At 36.9% G+C, this 23399-nt stretch overlaps 2 protein-coding genes across 2 annotated transcripts in view; one reads left to right on the forward strand and one right to left on the reverse strand.

Moving 5' to 3' along the window:
* Nucleotides 1-1294, reverse strand: part of LOC136026006 (DNA-directed RNA polymerase II subunit RPB11-like) — a 33833-nt gene extending 32539 nt beyond the window's left edge. Inside the window, exon 1 of the mRNA XM_065702155.1 lies at nt 1172-1294. Coding sequence (XP_065558227.1) covers nt 1172-1224 — 53 coding nt within the window. The 5' untranslated portion in view covers nt 1225-1294. The remainder of the gene's footprint in view (nt 1-1171) is intronic.
* Nucleotides 1295-5840: 4546 nt separating this feature from the next.
* The window catches only part of LOC136025994 (mitogen-activated protein kinase 1-like), a 48633-nt gene continuing 31074 nt past the window's right edge, over nt 5841-23399 (forward strand). The window contains exons 1-2 of the mRNA XM_065702136.1: nt 5841-6083; nt 19693-19819. Of these exons, the coding sequence (XP_065558208.1) occupies nt 5962-6083; nt 19693-19819 (249 nt within the window). The 5' untranslated portion in view covers nt 5841-5961. The remainder of the gene's footprint in view (nt 6084-19692; nt 19820-23399) is intronic.

Here is a 23399-nt window from a genome sequence, read left to right on the forward strand (position 1 = left end):
TAGCTAGTTCTGCCTGACCCATCTATCAGTGTTGGAACCAGATGCCCAGCAGAGCAGCTATCATTTCCTGTTGATCTGAGTGCCTAGAAATTAGGATAGTCCACTATTTTTGATGAATGAATGAAGTTTTTGAGCATAAAATTGAAAAAACTCAAAAAAAGTTGTATCATGCTGGACCTATTGTGTGTCATACTACTCTCTACCAGCAGATAGTATTACACACTGACCATGCACAGAATTAAGCCTACTACTGAAAAACTGTGAGCAAGAAAAATCTGGACAAAAATTCAAAAGATTCTAGAGCAAACCCAGTATATGCTTTCAAAACTTTGGCAATGTACATAAGCACTTTATGGAAATATAATAAAAAAAATTAAAAAAATGTGCTACACTAGGCCTATACATATAGGCCCTATAGGCCATAGAAACAAGAGAAGGGCAGAAACAGCAGCTTGGAAATGAATTTCTATAGCACATTTTTGACCCTGGATTTATTCCTGAAAGTTTGATTCCTCTAACTCAACTAGCCTACTTCTGTAGACAGCAAGAAGTCCTAAGCTATGGGTTAAATGCTTGTAGTAGCCCTAGGCTATAAGCCTACTAGCCTTTCATTGTTGTGATATTTATTTAGTGCTCATAGAATAGGATAGGCTATTACATTCCTGGCTGTAGCCTGAAGCAAAATTTGACATCTGTGAATTGTCTAACCTAAGTGTGAAAGCCAGGCTACCCTGCTTTCATAGCATAAGTAACTCTGGTAAAATTCTAGCTTAATGACTTCTTGCTATCTTGAAAAAGGGTTAGGTTAGGAAAATGAAACTTTCAGGGATGGGTCTACAGGCTAAAGTATGTCCCGGGAAGGTATTCTAAATTACCCACCTCCACTCCTCCCTCTAGAGGGCCCTGAAATTCGCCTACATGACAGGTCTATACCTATTGAAATTTTGACAAAATCAACCTGTTATTCAACATTGACCCATACTTTAGCCTGTAGACCCATCCCTGAAAGTTTCATTTTCCTAACCTAACCCCTTTCTGAGATAGCAAGAAGTCACTCAACTAGAATTTTACCGTAACTCCTTGTCTATCTAATAACTGACTGAAAAGATATACTGATCAAACTATTTATAAATATGTTTATTAAATTCATACTCCAAGCAGCAAAACTCACTTTTTTTCTCCCTCATATAAAATAAAAGATTCAAATGTCGGTGGAGCGTTCATGTCTTTCTAGTTTGGACGTTTGCGATGTAAGCTGAGTTGCGAAGACGTTTCTAATGATGGTGTCAAAGTTTCAGTCCGAAATGTGCTTTTGCTCATCACCCCTGTTCAGAAAAGGTAATTTTTGTTAAATTTTGGTAAATTTTGTTACCTCAATTTTATTCTGCAGCTTGCTACTTACTAAATCATCGTGTCAAACTCGCAAATTTTGCTCCGTTTTAGACTTGCCCTTCAAGATTACCATATTAGCCCGAAAAGAGGTGAAACTAATAAAAAAACCTCCTTATAATCATTAAAATAAGTATCCATGTATGACGTTTTGTTGACATCAGCCAATATCTTTCTACCCAGTTCATGTGACGTTATTTATGCAAGGAGATGCCTCATCGATTACTAGGGTCACTTTATAAGGTTGAATATTAAGTTGCCTCATCATTGGTTTGAAAACCCTGTTATACAAGTATCATTTATTTTCCTTTGTGTAAGCACCTAGAAGTCACAATGCGTTAAGTGCATTTAAAAAAGAAACACAACAATTTTCAAAATGAATTTACTAACGGCAAAAATTTTGCACGATATTAGAGTGCCTAAGTAGAAATATCCTAACTGAAAATAATACTGGAACACTTTTTTTATGATATTTATCTTGAAAAGATTGCAGTCCGAAAAGAATACAATATGGCTCAAAAACAACTAAAAACCTGAATTTCGCAAAAGAAAGGACATAGAAGTTTTTCTGCAAATCTACCTACGCTATCAATGAAGGTACATTAAGATACGACAGCTTTGGTAGGTTATCTCTGAGTAAAAAAGAAGAATTACAAGAGAAGACCACAGCATGAACAGTTTACAGGCTAGGAAGTTTCACTCGAGGAAATAAAATATAATCCTCTCATACCTTAATATATGCTAACTAATTTTTTTTCAAGATATATCTATATAATCATTCAGTTCATGAAAAAATGCGTAGAAGTGTTCTCTTCCGTCATTTAAGTGACATACCTTCACAAAAATGTTGAAGAGAGGGATTTCTTTTAATTAAAAATTAAAAATTATTTTTCAAAATTGCAGAAGGGCGACTGCCCCTTTACTAGTCAATACTCTTGATAAGCTTAAAGAATGAATTATCTTCTTTTTCACTGCTTGGATTCTCGGTGATATTCTGGAGTCCCTCCTGAAACCTTTGTCCATTTCATAAAAGAGTAACAAAATTGCAGACAAAGAATTTTTTTTTTATCAGGGAAATACAAAAGAGAAGTTCAGGCAAATGACCCAAGATATTTTGAAAAATTTTGGAATTTTTTATCCAATATGTAACACTCTTTGTATGCTTGCACAGTTGTTCAAGTCGTGACTTCTTCCTAAAAATAAGTCCCTTCCCAATTAAAATATTGCTGTTTTTTTCTGTTAAAGCAATTTCACAGCTTGATTCAGGTACGTTAGAAATAGCATTTTAGAAAAAAGATGCTATCACAGCAACAACGAACCCAGAAGTTACCCTAACTAGACGGATTGAAGAAAAGGAGCTTTCTAAACTAACCAAATAAAATAAATTCTGTTCTAGAAAAAGTCCAATTCAAATTCTCAATATACTACTACTGCTGCTACTATCAATTTGCTGCAGAACGAAGCCATCTGAGACCAACACAGTTATGCACGCTCTTTCTCTATCCCAATCTATTAAAACCTTTTTGTTACACCCTCTCAAGAAGTTTCAATTCTTCTTAAATCGTTCCTTGCAGCCCCATCCCATCCAATTTGACGGTGAACTGCTTGTTGTTTGGCCTTAGGTGGAGGACCGGAAAGGACCATCTTAGGAAATCCGTCATCTTTCATCCAAAGAACCTGTCCCATTCACTGTTGAATCCTTAATCCCAAAGCTGCAGTGGAACTTTATTAATGACATTACAAATAAAATAAAAAAAAAATAAATAATAGGGGCTATTCTCTTATCATTCAATTGAAATGTTGCATAAAATGAAGGTTATTAAGTAGTAGTGCTTTTGCAGATCGCTACATATAAATTTGATTAGCCTGGTTTCTGTTGCATTTGATTAACCAATTTTTGTAAGCCCTGAAAGTTTCATCAAAGCCATTTTGATAAATATTTACTGGTTGGAAACTTATGAAGGAAACATATTAAATAAATAAAAGTAATACCTTTGGATTTCTTTTTTTATGCTCTTGTCACGTATCATCTTCATTTATGGCCTTGATATTATGTTTCCTAGTTAATTGAATAGTTATTTGAAAATTTTTAAATTATTGAGTAACAATTGAAGAAAATATGATTTTCTGATCATTACAAACATACTACATATTAAAAAGCAAAGGTTTCATTGTTTAGTGTTTTCCTTAGGTTTTATATGCTATTGGAGTTATATTTGGGATTATCATAGGGATGTGGTGCATTGCCAGTGGCGATAATGATATTTGGAGTTTAGAAGGATATCGTGTCTTAGAGCTCTTAGTTTAAATTCCGAGGGGATCCGGTGACATTGGGGGGATTTGGAGGAGGAAACCTAAAATCTTGGAAAACGCTTAGAGTGGAGGGACCAGGATGAAACGTGGTAGAAAAATAAGCACAAGTCCCAGATACGTGATTGACATAACCGAAACGAATCCGATCTCTTTGGGGGAGTCGGGGGGGGGGGGGTAGGTTTAATTCTGAAAAATTAGAAAAAAATGAGGTATTTTTAACTTACGAAGCAGAAAAACGGATCTTAATGAAATTTATTATTTAGAGGGACCTCGTAGTTCAGATCTCTTATTTTTAATCCCGACCAGATCCAGTGTTATTGGGGGGAATCGGAGGTTGGAATTGGGGTGGGGGATTGAGGGGGAGTCGGAAATCTTAGGAAATGCTTTGAGTGGAGAGATCAGGATGAAACTTGGTGGGAAGTATAATCAAAAGTCCAAGATACGTGACTGATATAACTGGACCGGATCTGCTCTCCTTGGGGGAGTTGGAAGGGGGAGAATTCGGAAAAATTAGAAAAAAATGAATTACTTGTAACTTAAGAACGGGTGATCAAATCTTAATGAAATTTAATATTTAGAAGTATCTTGTGCTTCAGAGCTCTTATTTTAGAGTTCGAACAGATCCAGTGAGATTGGGGGGAGTAGGAGGGGAAAACTGGAAATCTTGGAAAACGTGAAAATTGAGGTATCTGTATCTTGCGAAACGGTGATCGTATGTTAATGAAACTTGATATATAGAAAGGTCTTATGTCCCAGATGCTCGATTTTAAATTTCAATCGGATCTGGGGACATAGGGGCTGGTAGGGGGAAACATAAATCTTGGAAAGTGCTTACAGTGGAGAGATCGGGATAAAACTTAATGGGAAGAATAAGCACAAGTTCTAGATACGCGATTGACATAATTGGAGCGGATCCGCTCTCTTTGTGGGAGTTGGGGGGGGATTCCAGTGCTTTGGCGAGTTCGGTGCTTTTGGAAGTGCTAGGGCAATGAAAATTGGTAGGCGTGTCAGGGACCTGCACAAACTGACTTGATAACAGTTGTTTCCCCGATTTGACCATCTGGGGGGCTGGAGGGACATGGGAAATTGAAAAAATGAGGTATTTTTAACTTAAGAATGGGTGATCGGATCTTAATGAAGTTTGATATTTATAAGGATCTTGTGTCTTAGAGCTCTTATTTTAAATCCCGACCGTATTCGGTAATATGGGGGGGAGTTGGAGGTGAAACGAGAAATCTTGGAAAACGCTTAGAATGGAGATTTCAGGTTGAAACTTGGTGGGAAGAATAAGCACAAGTCCTAGATAAGCGATTGACTTAACTGGACTGAATCCGCTCTCTTTGGGATAGTTGGGTGGGGGGGGGGTGTTAATTCTGAAAAATTAGAAAAATTGAGGTATTTTAAACTTAAGAACGAGTGGATGGAACTTAATGAAATTTGATATTTTGAAGGAGCTCATGTCTCAGAGCTCTTATTTCAAATACTGACCAGATCTAGTGACTTTGGGGGAGTAGAAGGTGGAAACCAAAAATCTTGGAAAACGCTTAGAGCTGAGAGATCGGGATGAAACTTGGTGTGTAGAATAAACAAATGCCGTAGATACGTCATTGACGTAACTAGACTGAATCCGCTCTCTTTGGGGAAGTTAGGGGGGTCCAGTGCTTTGGCGAGTTTGGTGTTTCTGGGCGTGTTAGGACGATGAAAATTGAATGGCATGTCAGGGACCTGCAAAAATTGATTTGTTAAGGTCGTTTTCCCCGATTCAACCATCTAGGGGGGGGGGGCTGAAGGTAGAGGAAGAATTAGAAAAAATGAGGTATTTGTAACTTACGAGTGGGTGATCGGATCTTAATGAGTTTTGATATGTAGAAGGACCGCGTATATCAGAGCTCTTATTTTAAATCCCGACCGTCATTAAGCCTCTGATTTTCCTTTTAAATCAGTCTGTTGATTCTTAGAATTTCGCGAGAGCTCTTGCAATATGAGCTCTTGGCTTTTTGCTCTTCCGACCTCGTCACAAGTGCCATATGAGTTCTTAGCTCTTGTTTCTTTAACCGTCACTTTTTGAATATTTTTATACCAAATATACTAGGTCTTTCGGGGCATAACAAAAATAGCGTCCAATCCTAAGGAATAATTTAAAAGTATTTGTGGAAGAAATAATTGTAGGGAATTATTTCTGAATTTTTCTTTGTTTGTAAGAGACTTGTCTTATAATAGTGATACAGATATCAAATATTTGTTTTCTTTTGGATTAAAATGGACGTTGACAGTAATTCTGGGGAGTCTAAGATAGAGATTGTCAGGGGTCAGAATTTTGATGTTGGACCTAGATACACAAATTTGGCATACATTGGAGAGGGAGCTTATGGAATGGTTGTGTAAGTATCAAAAATAGTACTAGTTTTATGGTTGCCCCCCTCATCATCAGAAACACTTTAAAATTTTGGGTAAAATTCTAGTTAATTGACTTCTTGCTATCTCGAAAAGGGTTTAGGTTAGGAAAATGATACTTTTAGGGATGGGTCTACAGGCCAAAGTATGTCCCGGGAAGGTATTTAAAAGTACCCATCTCCACTCCTTCTCCCTCTAGAGGGTCCTGAAATTTGCCTAACATGACAGGTCTGTACCTATTGAAATTTTGACAAAACAACATTTTACTTTAATTTTTAGTTACTAGTTGCTTTTTCTCTTCCTTTAGCTCTGAAAATGCAATTCCTGTTATTTGAGTAGAATTTTGAGCCATATCAATGTTTTTTTTTTTCAAAATTTAGGAAATGTATTTGCATATCTTTAAAACCTTATAAAATGCAATTGAGGAAAGTTATGAAGCTGAAAACAATTTTGTTATACTCCAATTAAGCAGAAGATCTATTTTGCAAGGTTTCACTTTTATAACACACATATTTTTAAAGGTCATCAAAGGTCAGGGCCCTCTAGAGGGAGAAGGAGTGGAGGTAGTTGCTTCAAAATAACTTCCTGGGACATACTTTAGTCTATAGATTAATCCCTAAAAGTTTCATTTTCCTAACCTAAACCATTTCTGAGATAGCAAGAAGTCAATTAATTCGAATTTTACCAAATTTTGTACTTAACTGAAAAATAATTCTATAATACTTACAGCTTGTCATTAAAGCATTTCACTTCACTTTACCTTCAACCCCCATCCTCCAATGTACAAACATATAGTCAAAATTGTTTTTTTCCATCCAATCTTCAGTATGTCACTTTTCTTCAAATAAATCTGATGGCAAACAAGCACTGTTGAATAAATCAATCAACTTGAAAAGCATTGGTAATAGACTATATAGTATAGATGTTAAAAATATTAAAATGCTAAGGCTAATAAAAAGATTGATGTGAAGACTAAAACATTGTATAACAAAAAGATCAATCAAGTGGGCAGCTTTACTTAGCTTGGTAGTATTATTAGTAAATATGGTGGGTGCAGTGATAATGTTAAAGTAGAATAGCCTAGGTTGAGGGTGTTTTTTCACAGTTGAAAGAAATTTGGCAGTATAGGCAGATACGTCTGCAAACCAATGTTAGAATATTAGAAGGTACAATGATATCAAATATAGTTCTGAAGCATGGATACCACTAAAAATTGAGGAAGATTTGCCAGATGTTTTCCAGAGAAATTAGAAACAGATTATCTTGGGTACTCAACTGACTGACTATATTTCAAACAGTTGGCTGTACAAAAAGTATAGTTCAGTCCTGGTGACTAGGGTTTTAATGAGAGAAGATTACAGGGGCAGATCTAGAAAAAATCTTAGGAGGACCAATAGACCAAGGACACCAATGTGACTTGAGCTGGGCACCAAATTGACAAGTTTATTTTAAAAAAGATTTAAAAAGAACAGAATAAGGGTGCCAGAAGTGTCTTAGGGGGAGGGTTACCCCCTCCAACCACATGGATCTATTCCTGGCCTAGATTGTGTTTACCTCTTTCATTCATCTAATGATAACGAAATTAGCTATACAGTTAAAATAAATAGATAGATAGATTTATCACACAAAAGCCATATTGGGCCATTTGCTATTTAATTAGTTCCAAAAGTAAAATTAAGGATTTTTTTGACTAGGAAGGGAGGTAGGGGCAGTTCAAAAAATTCCTCCTTAATGTAAATTAATGTTGTAAGTTGCCTTATCATATCCCCATCATTGATGTCTAGATACTATACCTTAAATCAATAGGCTCTTAAGAAAGAGAATAAAAAAATCCTACCAAAAAAGAAAATACAATCTGAAGATGAAGATCTAGCAAGGGAGTTTAATTATATGATTAATTTTTCCTGAAAACAAGGTTTATCTTATAATTTTATGATGAAATGATTCATAAACTGATCATGCAAGCAGTTTCATGTCTGAATCTCTAACAGATCAAGAGTAAAATCTTGGGCACAGGGGCCACTGGACCAAGGGCACCAATGTGACTCAAGTTGGGCACCAAATAGACAAGTTTATTTTAACAAAGATTAAAAAAGAAAAAAAGAACAGAATGAAGATGCCAAAAGTGTCTTAGGGGGAGGTTAGCCCCCTCCAACCCCATAGGTCTGTTCCTGGCCTAAATTGCTTTTAACTCTTTAATTCATCTAATTTTAACCAAATTAGCTATGTAGCTAAAGTAAATAGATTGATAGATTTATTCACACAAAAGCCCTATTGGGCTATTTACTACTTAATTAGTCACAAAACTAAAATTAAGGATATTTTGAGGGTGAAAAGGGTTAATTATTAGTCAAAACTTGCCTTTCAATTTTCAGGTATTTTCAGATATTTTACCAAAATATCCTTTGATCCCCTTGTACATTCAGCCATCAGTTGCTGTCTCTTGTCCATTCTGTGCTCATGTCCAGATTTTTTATTTTTAGCTTTTAGCAACAAACCTACTTTTCAATCTGTCATTTTGAATAGACAAATAGCTATAACTTCTGGTGTTACCAAACATTTATCAAACAAATTAACACAAAGAAAAACTGATTCATCTTCAACATGAGTTTCCCTCTTTGTAAAATAGGGGAAGATAGCATTAAACAAAGATTTTTATGCCAACTTTTCAGATTTATACTGAACTGGCTGAAAATAAATAATTTTTGTTCATTTTAAGTTTCAACTTTGCTTTTTACATTCATAGGAAAGCTTTGCTTTTTGTTGTTAATTGGGTAAATCAGCTACAAATAATTAATCAAATTGACAAGTTTGCTTAAAAAAAGAAAAAAAAGAACAGAATACAAATGAGGGCCCCAAAAAATCTTATGGGTGGAAGCCCCCCTGCATCCACCCCTGGAAGGTTGAGACAGCCAGGGCATGTTCTATGTGAACAATTCTTCTATTTGATGTTTAATTGGAAACCCAAGCACCTATATAAAAAGCAATAAGCAAAAGCAAGCAATAAATAAGCACTATGCAATAACCACAGGCAGCAAGCAGGGGTGGGTATTTAGCTGGGTCCCAACATTGCATCTCCCTTCTTCACAAGTTGAGCTCGTAGTCGTAGAACTTCTGAGGGGCCTTGCAATCATATGCAGATGTGCGAGATTCAGCAGGTGTTCTGTTCCAAGTGTCTGGGGCACATGGCGGACACTTGGCAGGAGTTCAGATTCAGTAGCTGGTGGGCTGCTAGCTTTGGAGAGCTTTTTACCAACGCCAGGGTTTGCAGATCTCGAAGCTGGTGAGCTTTGTACATTCCCCTGAGGCAGGAGAGTTGTAGGTGACATCAATCCGGCTGGCTCACAACTATTGGGTAGATCCATCCTTTGGTGGTTTCCCAAAACAGGCTCAGAGCATGGGACAGTATCTTTTGCATTTCTACAGTTTATGTCCCCAGCTTCTGTTTCGAAATGGTATGATCTGGGGGCATCAGCTGCTGACAGGACTCTTCCTGGTTCCCATTCTTTTCCTGGAACCACCTTGATCCAGACAGGTTGCTGAGGTTGTAGGCTGCACGTATATTCTGTTCCACAAGTGAAATACTTTTTTTTACAGATTTGATGGTAGTATCTAGCTTCCTTAAACTGTACTGATGGGACAAGTTTTGGTTTGTACAGCTTGGGATGAGCTGGCAGCATGGACCTCAACTGTCTGCTCATAAGTAGTTGAGCAGGGGATGCCAGGTTATCAACTGGTGTATTCTGATATTCAAGGAATGCAAGGTATGGCTCAGTTCCACTCTGGTAGGATTTTTCAATAATCTGTTTTGCTGTTTGCACAGTTTTTTCTGCTAAACCATTAGATTGCGAATGGTGGGGGCTGGAAGTGATGTGTTTGATTCCCCACTCTTTTGCAAATGTACTGAACTCAGCTGAAGAAAACTGTGGGCCATTGTTGGTCATTAACATTCTGGGAATGCTGAAACATGCGAAATGTGGCTTCATCTTTTGGATGACTGCTTTGGAGGTCATGCTGGTGAGTTTGCCCACTTCAAAATAGCGGCTATAGTAATTGACTATGATCAGATGTTCCTCCCCCCTGAACAAGAAAATGTCAGCTCCAATACGTTCTCAGGGGTATTCAGGTAGCTCCGTGTTGATCAAAGGGTGCTTCCAAGGTTGCATTTGTAAGCAGCCACAAGTGATACATTGGCTGATCATTTCTTCAATGTTTCTGTTGATACCAGGCCAGTAGACGATTGATCTGACCCGTTGTTTCATTTCTCCATTCCCATGTGTGAGTGGTGTAGTTGTTGCAGGATCTCTCTGCGCATGTGTGAGTGGTGTAGTTGTTGCAGGATCTCTCTGCGCATTGTCGCCGGGATGACGATTTTGTCTCCTTTCAGAGCAATACCATTGGCTATCGATAGCTCATGACGGGTGTTCCAGTATTTCTGAATTTTCTCAGAACAGCTGGACCTGGTTTCTGGCCATCCAGCGATGATGGTGCTGGTTAGAGAGGATAGTTTGGGGTTGGATTTGGTTGATGATTTAATGCACAACAGTTGACTGTCACTCATCAGTATGTTCTTGAATAGGGTGTGAACAAAGACTTCTGTCTCTTGTTCGAATTCTGCATCTGTCTCAGGGACTGGGAGGTGTGAAAGAGCATTGGCCACAGGGATGCTTGTTGCGGGCATGTGTTCAACTGAAAAGTTGTACAGCTGGATCTGTAGCATCAGACGTTGCAGTCGTGGAGGCGCAACTGAAATGCCTCAAGATAGGATGGACTTGAGTGGTTTGTGATTGGAGAGAACCTTGACTGGCTGTCCATACACACATTGGTGGAAATGCTTGCATGCAAAGGCAATGGCCAGTGCTTCTTTTTTAATCTGTGAGTATTTTTGCTCAGCTGATGAAAGCAATCTTGATGCAAAGGCACAGATTCCACCGTCGCACGTTAATGTAGCTCCGAGGCCATGCTGCAACATGTCAACTTTCAGTATGACATCCTCAGAAGTTTGGTTGAAGTATTTTAGATTTTTGCAAATGCTGTTCTTGACATTGGCGAATGCTTTGTTGTGCTCTGAGGTCCACTGGAAACTGCCGTCAGTTGTGTGCTCTTTTAAAAGAGTTCTGAGTGGGTGGTTCAATGTTGACAGATTCAGGATATATTTGCCAAGGTAGTTGACCATACCCAGCAGCAATTGTAACTCTTCAGGTCCCTTAGGCTTGGGCATTTGGCAAATGGCAAGAATTTTATTTGGGTCTGGTTTGATACCTTCCGAGGTCAATATGTGCCCAAAGTATGGAATTTCTGTCTTGTCAAAGATGCATTTTTCTCTGTTGAAACAAACACCTTTTTCACGCGCGACTTGTAAAGCTTTTTCCAGGTTGCTGTCGTGCTCCTTGTCTGTTGCTCCATGGACAACAATGTTGTTGATAAGGAGGCCCAGACCTGCCGTCTTGATGAGCTCAGCAAATATTTCTTCCATCTTTCTTTGGAAGTTGTCCTGGGCGCAATTCAGACCAAAGGGATATTGCCGGAAGCGAAACCTTTCAAATGCTGTGTTAGAGGCAGTTAGATTAGCTGACTCATCGTCGAGTTCCATGCTCCAATAGCCATGGCGTGCATCAAGCTTAGAGAATTTCTTGGAATTGGCGCATTTTATGGCAACATCGTCGAATGTTGGTATTGGGTGGTGTGGTCTCTTGATGCATTTGTTCACGTTTCTAGGGTCCAGGCACAAATGGAGACTTCCGTCAGGCTTCTCAACAATGACTATTGAATTAACCCATTCCATCGGTTTTGATACTTTTCGATAACGCCAAGGGTTTCGAGACGGCTAAGCTCTGCTTTGAATCGATCCTGCATGGATATAGGGATCCTTTTTGGTGGCTGTACTGTAGGCTGACAATTCTCCTTCAAGTAAATGTGGCATTTACCTTCTAGTTTTCCAATCCCTTGGAAGACATCCTCGTACTCAGAAAGGATTCTGTCAACAGTTTGATCTGGCTTCTTGGTAACCTCATTCAAGAATTTGATCAGGCCTAGTGAGACGCTTGAGTTCTTGCACAAGAGAGGTTGTTTAGCGGTACTGACGGTGTAGAATTTGTGGACCTCTGGATCTTGGTTGTCTTTTCTTTGGAGTTTCAGGTTGCAGGTTCCTAGTACTTTGAGTTTGCCATCATAATAGGAAGTAAGTATATCAGAGGTGTTAAGCATAGATGGCTGTGGGTTTAGCATGCTATAGATTTGTGATGGTAGCATGTTGACTTCAGCGCCAATGTCGATTTGAAGTTCACACGAGTATTTTGTTCAACTAGTCTGATGGTAGCAATCGTGCTGCTCTCAGCAGCACTGTCTATGGAGTCTATGAAAAATTCTGAGGTTGCCGCACAGTCTTCAACAACCATCAGGCGATCATGCTGGATATTATGGACTGATTTGCTCCTACATGCATGGGCGAAGTGGTTTAATCTACCACATTTCGAACATTTTTTTCCTTTTGCAGGGCATCTGTGTTCATTACTGTATGGGCCACCACAGAAATAGCAATCTTTGTTTGCTCTGCTATCAGTTACTCTCCTACCAACTACATCAACTTCCTGTCTGATAGTCTGCTTTGCTTCATCATGCATGGTTTGTAGTTGTGCTTGGGTTTCCTGGAATGTTCTGCATATCAGGACAGCTCTGTCCAAAGTTAGGCTCCCACCTTCAGCAAGAAGTCTTTCTCTGAGCCTATCATTCTTCAGCCCAAAAATGAGTTGATCTCTCACCATCTCATCTTGCTGGCTGTAGCTGCAATTCTGTGCAACTAGCTTGAGATCAGTAATGTACTGTTCAATGGTTTCAAACTCTTTCTGGTTCCGCTTGTGGAACTTGAAGCGTTCGAAGATGGGATTGGAAGAGGGCTCAACATGGTTTTTGAACAGTCTTAGGTACTCAGTTGGATTGTTTTCACTGGCATCCGGAACAACAAAGGTACTAAAAATGTCTGCCCTTCTCTCCTACCCATATGAGGAGGTAGGAGCACTTCACTGCATTAGATTTTCCATTCAAGGGGCCACTGAACATTAACTCCACATGCTTGGAGAACCATGTCCAGGCATCTTTCAAGTTAGGCTGGTTCCAGTCGATGAATGGAGAGGGTGTAGATGGGTCCATTGTTCTGACACCATGAACAATTCTTCTATTTAATGTTTAATTGGAAACCCAAGCACCAATAAAAAAAAAGCAATAAGCAAAAGCAAGCAATAAATAAGCACATAGCAATAACCACAGGCAGCAAGCAGGGGTGGGTATTTAGCTGGGTCCCAACATTGCACTATGGATGAAGGGCGAAAAATTGCCCAAAAACGTCCTTTTTGGTCAATTGTCTAGGGCTGAATGTCACTATCTTAGTTAGGGTGGTAGGTTTGGAAAAATCTAAGGGAATTTTAAACTTCTTAGGAGGGTATAAAGAGGGAGGCTTTTCAGAGATTAGGATAGAGAAAGAGTGTGCATAGCTGTATTGGTCCCAGGTGGCTTGATGCTAGGAGTAATAGTGTTAGTATTCCTGAATCAGCTACAAATGGAAATTTTTATCTCATTAGCCAGTTTTTTCTTAGAAACAGTCTTTTAAAATTTTGGTGGCTATGGGCTGTTTTGAGCCCTTTAAGAGATCTAAGTGTAATATGCTTCAGAAGAGATTATTTGATTATGAAACAGCTTAAAAAAGACATCAAGTGATATCTTTGACATCAAGTGATATCTTCACTTTTGTCTTAGCTAAATTATGCTATAAACCACAAATTTACCAAGTAATAAGCTTTCAAATATGATATAAGTAAGTATTTTAGAAAGTAGTTTTCAGAACTTTATTGTTTTTCCTTCAAGAGAGAGTTTCTAAATAGGCCTATCCTATGTACATTTTTGACAATGCCACCCCACCCCCCACCCCAGTGATGGTCCTTGATATAACCCTATGATTTTTAGAAATTAAAATGAAACACTAAAGCCATGGAATTCTTATTTAAGAACATTGAGAATGTTTCTTTCAATCAGACTACCATGTTTTCCTGTAGTGTTATCCATATTTTTAACAATGTTTTTAGCCTATCCAACAATTCTAGGCTATAGATATTTAGTGCTTCTAGCCACTATAAGGAAATGCTATGAAATCCTAGCAACTGCTTTAAAACAACCAAAGATACTTAATTTTATTATTCCTAAATATACTTTGCTTCACTTTGCTTTCTAATTTAGGCTGTAATTTTGTCTGATATGTTTGGGGGATAGAGCGAAGCAGGGACATTTAGGAATGGTAAAAGTAAGTATTTTAAAATGTTTTAAAGTAGTTTCACAACCATATAGTGTTTCCCTGTGGAGTGTAGAACCACCAAATATTTACTTTGGCCTTTACAATCACTTTATAAAGAGGTCTTTGTATGGAAGAATGCAACAAACCAGTTTTGACAGTGAAAATAGGACCCATGATGTACAACTAACAAATATATTATTCAGGACTATATCTGGGACCATTGTGGCTGGGGGTAGGAAGCATTGTTAAAACAACAAGCATGATCTTTGAAATTAGCATAAAGAAAGGATAATCTAGGATGATGCTAAAAGTAGTAGAATTCTAGATGGTATGATTTTTGAAATTGTGGAGAGAATATTTTAAGACTACACTGGCTATGTGTGTTTAAAAATGAATGAAACACATAAAAGGAATCAGTAATAAGTAGATAAATAAATAGTGGCACTTTGCACCACTATTTATTAACTCATTTCTTTTACTTACTGACTGAAACCATTGAGGAGGTATCCCCCCCATAAATGACACCCCTACAGGAAGGTGTTTTGAAGCTTCTATCTCTGCTTCCTCTATATTTCTAAGGCTTCAAAATCTGAATAGGGGAAACAGATATTTTCCCTCATTTTTGGCATGAGTCTGCCTTTGTGTGGGTAGTGTAAGTGTAGGTTAGTTTTTGAAATTAAAATGGTTAAGATTACTTATTTGGTAGAAACCAGACAGGAAAAGAGAAATAGGGTAAGATCCCCACTTCTTGGACAGTTTATCTAGGATTAATAGTTGAATTTAACCTAAATTAATGTTTTATAACATAGAGAGCAGGATTGTAATCTTGAACATGGTTTACATAGTTTTAGATAAGACTAGGCTGACTAGGATTGGCTGAAAAGAATCTTAATTTTTTTTTTTACCTCTAAGCTTAAGAAAATTCACTTACATACCCTAGCCTATTTAAATATAATAATTCTTCCTCAGATGATTGTCTGTAATTGAACAGTGCAATTTTAGAAAATATAGAGGATTTGTCGACCAAAGTTTCACTCTTAGGTTAGTAATTGAGAAGTCTCTTTGTTGTTAAACACCTTTGGTCCTCAGTTTTATTGATTATGAGTAAGCTTTTGATTCTGTTGATAGAAGAGCATTAGCAAAGGTCTTATCCTTATATGGTATTAAATAAAAAAAACTAATTTTTTTAGCTGAAAGTAAGGAGCGATATTAAAACTTAAAACGAACAGAAATTACTCCGTATATGAAATGGGTTGTCCCCTCCGCAATCCCTCGCTCTTTACGCTAAAGCTTTTAATTGTTTTAAAAAGTAGAATTGTGGCAAAGAGTCAAACTTTAGCGTAAAGAGTGAGGGATTGCAGAGGGGACAACCCATTTCATATACGGAGTAATTTCTGTTCGTTTAAGTTTTAATGTCGTTCCTTACTTTCAGCTAAAAAAATTAGTTTTTTTTATTTAATTTCTGAACGTTTTTGAATTAATGCATGTTTGGTTTTGGCTCTCCACACATAAATTATTAAAATGAAACTTGTATATTAATTCTTTTTTTGGCTAAATGGCTTTCTCTTAGTTTTGATCAGACGATCTTGAGAAATAAGGGATGGAGAAGGAGGCCTAGTTGCCCTCCAATTTTTCGGTTACTTAAAAAGGCAACTAGAACTTTTAATTTTTAACGAACGTTTTTATTAGTAAAAAATAAACGTAACTTAAGAATTAACTTACATAACAAACTTTCATAATCTTTTATTTTTATTATGTATACGAGGGGGTTTGTACCCTCGTTAATACCTCGCTCTTTACACTAAATCGTAAGTTTTGTCCCAATATTTTAAGAATGATCCCTGAATCAGAAAGGCCGTAGAATAAATAGTTGAAATTACTAAAAATACTTTAGCATAAAGAGCGAGGTATATATCTCCTCCTAAATACCGCGCTCTTTATGCTAAAGTATTTATAGAACCCCTCATATGCGTAATAATCTCTGTTCGCTTTAAGTTTCAATGCTACTCCTTCCTTTCATTTGAAAAAACGTTTTCATGTTTATTTTTCATTGTTTTCTTATTGTAATGCTAGAAAATCCTGCGCCCTTTTCATTGAATTTTTCTTCCCCCATGACAGATTCCTCCAAGGAAAGATCCTCCAACATAGCCCCCTCCCCTCAGCCCCACCCCCAAACAAAATGAAATCCCCCTGAAAACGTCTGTACACTTCCCAATAACCATTACGATATGTAAACACTGGTCAAAGTTTGTAACTTGCAGCCCCTCCCCCAGGGATTGTGGGGGAGTAAGTCATCCCCAAAGACATAGTTATTATGGTTTTCGACTATGCTGAACAAAATGGCTATCTCAAAATTTTGATCCGTTGACTTTGGGAAAAAATGAGCGTGGGAGGGGGCCTAGATGCCCTCCAATTTTTTTGGTCACTTAAAAAGGGCACTAGAACTTTTCATTTCCGTTAGAATGAGCCCTCTTGCGACATTCTAGGACCACTTGGTCGATAGGATGACCCCTGGAAAAAAAAACAACAAATAAACACGCACCCGTGATTTGTCTTCTGGAAAAAAAAATACAAAATTCCACATTTTTGTAGATAGGAGCTTGAAACTTCTACAGTAGGGTTCTCTGATACGCTGAATCTGATGGTGTCATTTTTGTTAAGATTCTACGACTTTTAGGGGGCGTTTCCCCCTATTTTCTTAAATGAGGCAAATTTTCTCAGGCTCGTAACTTTTGATGGGTAAAACTAAACTTGATGAAACTTATATATTTAAAATCAGCATCAAAATGCGATTCTTTTGATGTAGCTATTGATATCAAAATTCAAATTTTTAGAGTTTTGGTTAGTATTGAGCCAGGTCGCTCCTTACTACAGTTTGTTACCACGAACTGTTTGATACCAGAAAAATACATTAAAGTGATTTGTGCCATGTACGAGAATAATACTGCTGCAGTTAAGGTAGGAAATGAGGTTAGCAACTGGTTTTGTATTAAATCAGGAGTTAAGCAGGGTTGTGTTCTATCCCCCTTTATATGGATCATTTTGATGGACTTTGTCTTAAGGAGCACAGGAAAGGCAATTGGAGACCACGGAATCAAATGGGGAGGAAAAACGCTCCTCGACTTAGATTTTGCTGATGATTTAAGCATATTAGATGAAAGTGTGAGCAAAATGAATGAATTTTTAGAGGTTTTGCGAGTTCAGGGTGCTAGAATAGGCTTGAAAATTAATATTAAGAAGACTAATTCACTAAGGCTAAGAATAAGTGAAGGTGAAAAGGTGACTTTGGGTAATAAAAAGTTTGATCAGCTTGGGAGCTTAACTTACCTTGTTAGTATTATTAGTAAAGATGGTGGGAGCAGTGAAGATGTTAAAAGTAGAATAGCTAAGGCTCAGGGTGTTTTTTCATAGTTAAAATTTTTTTGGAAGAATAGAAAGATAAGTCTGCAAACCAAAATTAGAATATTGGTAGTCACAGTGATGACAGTGGTCAAATATGGCTCTGAAGCATGGTCGCTCCAAAAAGCAGATGAAAATTTACTAGATGTTTTCCAGAGAAATTGCCTACAGATTGTTCTGGGTACCTTGCTGACTGACCATATTTCAAACAGTATTTTGTACGAAAAATGTGGTTCAATCCCACTTTCTAGGGCTTTAATGAAAGAAAGGTTGAGATGGCTAGGCCACGTTCTGCAGATGAAGGATGACAGATTGCCAAAGATTGTCCTTTTTGGCCAACCGTCTGGGGCTACACGGAAAGCCGGGCGTCCTCGTCTGGGATGGGAGGATGTCATAAATAAAGATTTAAAGGAAATGGGAACTTCCTGGGAGAGTGTAAACAGGGAGGTCTTGAATAGATTAGGCTGGAGGAGGAGCGTGTGTAGCTGTGTTGGCCTTAGGCGGCTTGGTGCTGCAGTGAGTTATTATTATTACAATTAGTAGTAGTAGTAGTAGTAGTAGCTGCATCATCAAATTGTACTTTATGGGCAGGGTGGTGAAAAATGTGTTCTGCCAAAGCTGAAAGCAAAGTTTAAAGAGATTTTCTAAATTATAGAGCCTTATCTATTGAGTTATGATGCTCAATAAATTGTTCAACAAACTGTTGGTGGGTTCAGCCAATGTAAAACCTTCCACAAGATTAAGGAATATTATACACCCCTCTCACTAAAATTATTAGTTACTCTTTGTGTTGCCGTGGCAGTTATCACAATGTCCAAGGAGGGGTCACAAATGACAGCACACATGCAATTATTCTGGAAAGGGACGCAGGGTGTGACTCCCAATGAATAATACAAAAAAAATACAGTCCTTCCCTAGACAAATACTTATTGGGCCAGTGAAGCCCAAAAAGTATTTATGTTGTTGTGTTTACACTCTGTTTCTTCCTTTGAATTTATGTCTAAACACTGTCTAATCTCAAGAAACTATTAAGTTAGGTCTTAGCAGGTAAATCCCATGGTTTTTACCATCATTGCCAAAGGTTTTGCAGCAATATTCTGCAACATAAATAAAGCGAAAACATGTAAATAATTGATAAACTCTTTGATATATAAATATATATAAAAAAATATATATATATATATATATATATATATATATATATATATATATATATATATATATATATATATATATATACCAAAACAAGCTCAAATATAACAGCTGGACATCTGAAAGGCTTTGCTAACAAAAAAGAAAAAGAAAAGAAAAAAAAATGACCAAGAAGCTAAAATATACTAAAAACTACTTAAAAAAAAAAACAGTTTAAAATCAAAGAAAAAAGAGAGGGAAATAAAAGAACACATCTGGAGCAAATATGTATCCCTATTTTGTATCTAGGCATATCCAGAAGTATAGGCCTACTGTTTATTATATTTTAATATCGTTTTATGTTATACAACAATGCTACTATGTATTTTAAATATTGTGCTTTTGCATCTTATATAGATAAGGAATTTTAATCATGTTTTATATCATTTGATCTGTTAAAACGCCCTTTAAGTTAGTTAAGCTTTTCAATTTCCGAAATCCTGATGTTGAGGCACTAAATGTACTCAAAACTGCGGTTGTCTGTAACTCAGGAAATTGCCAGAAAGAATGATTATTGTGCCGAAATGTAGGAAATTGTCATTTTTTATGAGCCACTTCAACTATACTTCAGTACATCCTCAGGTACAGAAAAATTTATGAAGTTTCTGGTTCTATAAAAATAGTAGCCTATTGTATTTTATTTTCACATTTTATTTTCATTAATGAGATTTATGTCATTTTAAGCTACTATTTTTTTTTTGTACTGAGTGAGTTTTTTATAGGTCTGCCTATGATACTGTTACCAAAACCAAAGTGGCAATCAAGAAGATATCTCCTTTCGAACATCAGACATACTGCCAGAGAACACTAAGAGAAATAAAAATATTGACTCGCTTCAAACATGAAAACGTAAACTTTTTATTTTTAATCTTTCTGTTTGAGTAGTTATGCAGGAACCAACCACTGTAGGTAGGCTGCTGATGATATTGAAGATTGGTCTTAGAGAAGATTTTTTATTGTTATAAATGGCCCTTATCAAGGTAACAGTGATACTGTTTTTAATTACAACACAAATCCTGATCAGTCATATACACAAGAATTTAGTTAAGGGAGGACAGGTTTTACCAAAATATAAAACAAAATAGATAAATTTTGCGAGACTATTGAAAAAAAATATTCCTGTTAAGGAGGCTAGAAGACTCTTCTCTGTGTTTGCATGATTGTCATATTAAATACAAAAAAAATTGAAATAAAGAAGAGCCATTATTACTCATTTAAGCGAGGGAATATATCCCCTTAGAATTACGAAAAAAACAGAAAAAATTCAATATATGAAGAGGACTGCCGCTCTCCTCAATCTCTTTTAATATTTGGCCAAAAGTACTAACTTTTTTACCCAAATTGAATGTTCGAAGTAGATGCTCCAAAAAACAGTATGCTCATTTCCATGTATTTGTTTTACAAATTAGAACTTGCTGCTCAAATGTTATGAATGACAGTGGGTTGACCATTATTTGTAACGCTAAAGTGCAAGTTAACTTTAGCTCAAAGAGGAGAAGGGTTGGTATTGGTGACAGTCGTCTTTATATTTAGTATAATTTGTTGTTGTTCTTATTTTTTATGTTTAACTTTGCTCTTTACTTTCTAAAAAAAACTAGTTTTATCAAATTCTACTCATTTTTAGTTATTTGTAACAATCATAGGCAACGCAATAGCGTTGCCTAAGGACCCTCCAATTTTTGATTACTTAAAAAAGTAACTAGAACATAGTGATGTGAGCACAATGTATTATTTATTTATTTTTATTATTTTTTTTTTTTTAAACCTGGGTACTTCGTATAAAAGGAGTTGTTATAGAAACTTCAAAAAGAGCTAATTCAATTGGACATTGAGAGGGCTAGTGCCCTTGTTAATAGTCAAAAGTTATTGGAAAGCATGTAGCAAAATAGTCGTTTTGTTCAGCGTTGTTGAAAGGTCTGGAAATTGTGTCTTTGAGGATGACAATCCTCCCACCGCCCTCAGGGCAAGGGTTAGAAGTTGTGCCCATGCGGCATATAAGATTTTTATAAAAAGGGTGGTCATATAAACTTCAGAAGGGACTCATTGGATTGAAGTTCTAGTGTTCTTTTGTAAGAGTCAGTGACCGGAGGGTAAATGCCCCCCCCCCCCCCTACACACACACGTCGTATTTTCCCAAAATAAATCTGATAGAAATTTTGAAATGACCATTTTTGTCATTGAAACTACGAAAAGGGCTTATTCGATTAGAAATTGAACGGGCTAGTGCCCTATTTAATAGTCAAAAGTGATTGGAGGGCAACCAGCCCCCTCTTACGCCCATCATTTCCCCATACACATCCAATCAAAATTTTTAGATAGCATTTTGTTCAGCATTGTTGAAAGGTCCAGTAATTATATCTTTGATGATGTCAACCTCCCCACGGTCCTCTGAGCAAGGGCTGTGAGTTAGGCAATTGGTTTATTGTGTACAGATAGTAAATGTTATTGAGAAAGGTATGCATGTCTAAACTTTACTTTCGGAGAAAATGAAGGGTATTCAGGTGTGTCTTTAAGAGAATGTTGAGGGGAGTGTTGAACTAAATCAGAAAACGTTATGTGTACACAGTTTATATAAAGGGTATAACCCAGGAATGGCTGTACTTTCAAAGAAGACGAAGGGCATTCAGGTCTTCATATTGATTTAGAACTTTCAGGAAACGATAAGGGAGATGATCGAAAAGACAATATTTGCATACTACCAATACTACTATAGCTACTACTACTACCACACTACTCCATTTACAATATTGAGAGGAAATTTGAACTGAATCAAAGACGCTATGCGCATACACATTGCCAAAAGAGCATATCCCAAGAATTTATTTGGGCATTAAGTTGAAACTTTTAGAAATGGATAAAGGAGAGCATTATCTGACCAAAAGGCAATATATGCACACTACTGTGAATACTACTATCACTGCTAAATTTACTATTACTACTACTGCTTCAAATACTGCTTCTACGGCAACGACTTGTAAGGATAAGAGCATTGAGATGACAATTTCAAGGAGTATAGGAACATAAGGATATCAAAAGGACATCGGCAATGTTATAGTATTAAGTAATTCCATCAAGCTGAAGCATGATGAGAGGGATATTCTACTGACTAAAAGGCAATGTGCTAATACTACTACTGCTACTAGAACTACTGCTATACTGCTAATACTGTTACTATTTACATCAATACTACTACTCTGATTACTATTACAATTATACCTAAGGGTATGAAGGTGAAAATTTCAAGGAATTTTGAGGAGGGAAGGTGAACTGAATAAAAACAAGCCCTCTGTATGTTGTGGGGGATGTTGAACTAACCAAAAGAAAATATTTGCATCCTGTTGCAACTACTTCTACTCATACTACTACTGCTGCTACTATTATTCCTACTTCTATTACTGCTACTGCCACTAAAGCCTAGGCTATTATCATTAATTCTACTGCTACTACTACTACTGTTGCTACTACTGATTTAAGGGTATTAATACTGGTTGGAACTAAATCGAAAAACAATATGCCCGCGCAGGTTGTCAAGAGGACGTATCAGAGATGTTGCAGGAACAGTTGATGGTATTAAGTTGAAACTTTCAGCGTGTGTTGAAGGGGATGTTGAAGAAACCAAAGTTACTATGCGCAAACTGCTACTAATGAGCATATACTGCTACTAATAATAGTACAATTATTGCTACTACGCTAGCTATGGGTATTAATGTGAAGCTTTAAGAAATATTTTTGCTGACGTTAAACTAAATCAAAACAAACAATGAGCATGTGATCTTTCATAAAATTAACAAAGCAAAATCTCACAAACCGCTTATATTATTAATTTAGACCTTTAAGGGTAAGTTGGCGCGGATTTTGAACTACCACTAGCACTACAATTAATACTACCGCTACCAGAACTAATGACTCTAAGGGTATTAAGGTGAAACTTTTAGGGAACGTTTAGGGAGAGTTTCAATTAAACGAAAAAACTGTATGCTTGTAGATTTTCAAAATGGCATATAAGCAATATTATAGACAGCATCACTCTATCATAGCTAGAACTATCAATGAAACTTTTAAAGGAGCTAATTTGACTCACAAGTAAAAGTTCTAGTGCCCCTTTTTAAGAGTAAAAAGAGATGGGAGGGCAAGCAGCCCTTCTTTCAAGCCCATTCATTTTCCAAACACATTCAGTCAAAATTTTTAGACAGCCATTTTGTTGAGCATAGTAGAACGGTCCAACAACTATTTCTCTAGGGATGTTGGACATGTCAACCGACCACGATCATGCAATTGGCCTTTTATGCTTTAAAACTAAATGTTGCTTTAAAACTAAATCAAAAGGTATTGTGTGTATGGTTGTCAAATGACACCTCGGCAATATGTCGAGAACGACTAGTGTTGAAACTTTCGGGGCTACTACTATTAGTACTTCTACTTGTATAAT

Source organism: Artemia franciscana, chromosome 4 (assembly GCF_032884065.1).
Source record: "Artemia franciscana chromosome 4, ASM3288406v1, whole genome shotgun sequence".
Taxonomy (NCBI): domain Eukaryota; kingdom Metazoa; phylum Arthropoda; class Branchiopoda; order Anostraca; family Artemiidae; genus Artemia; species Artemia franciscana.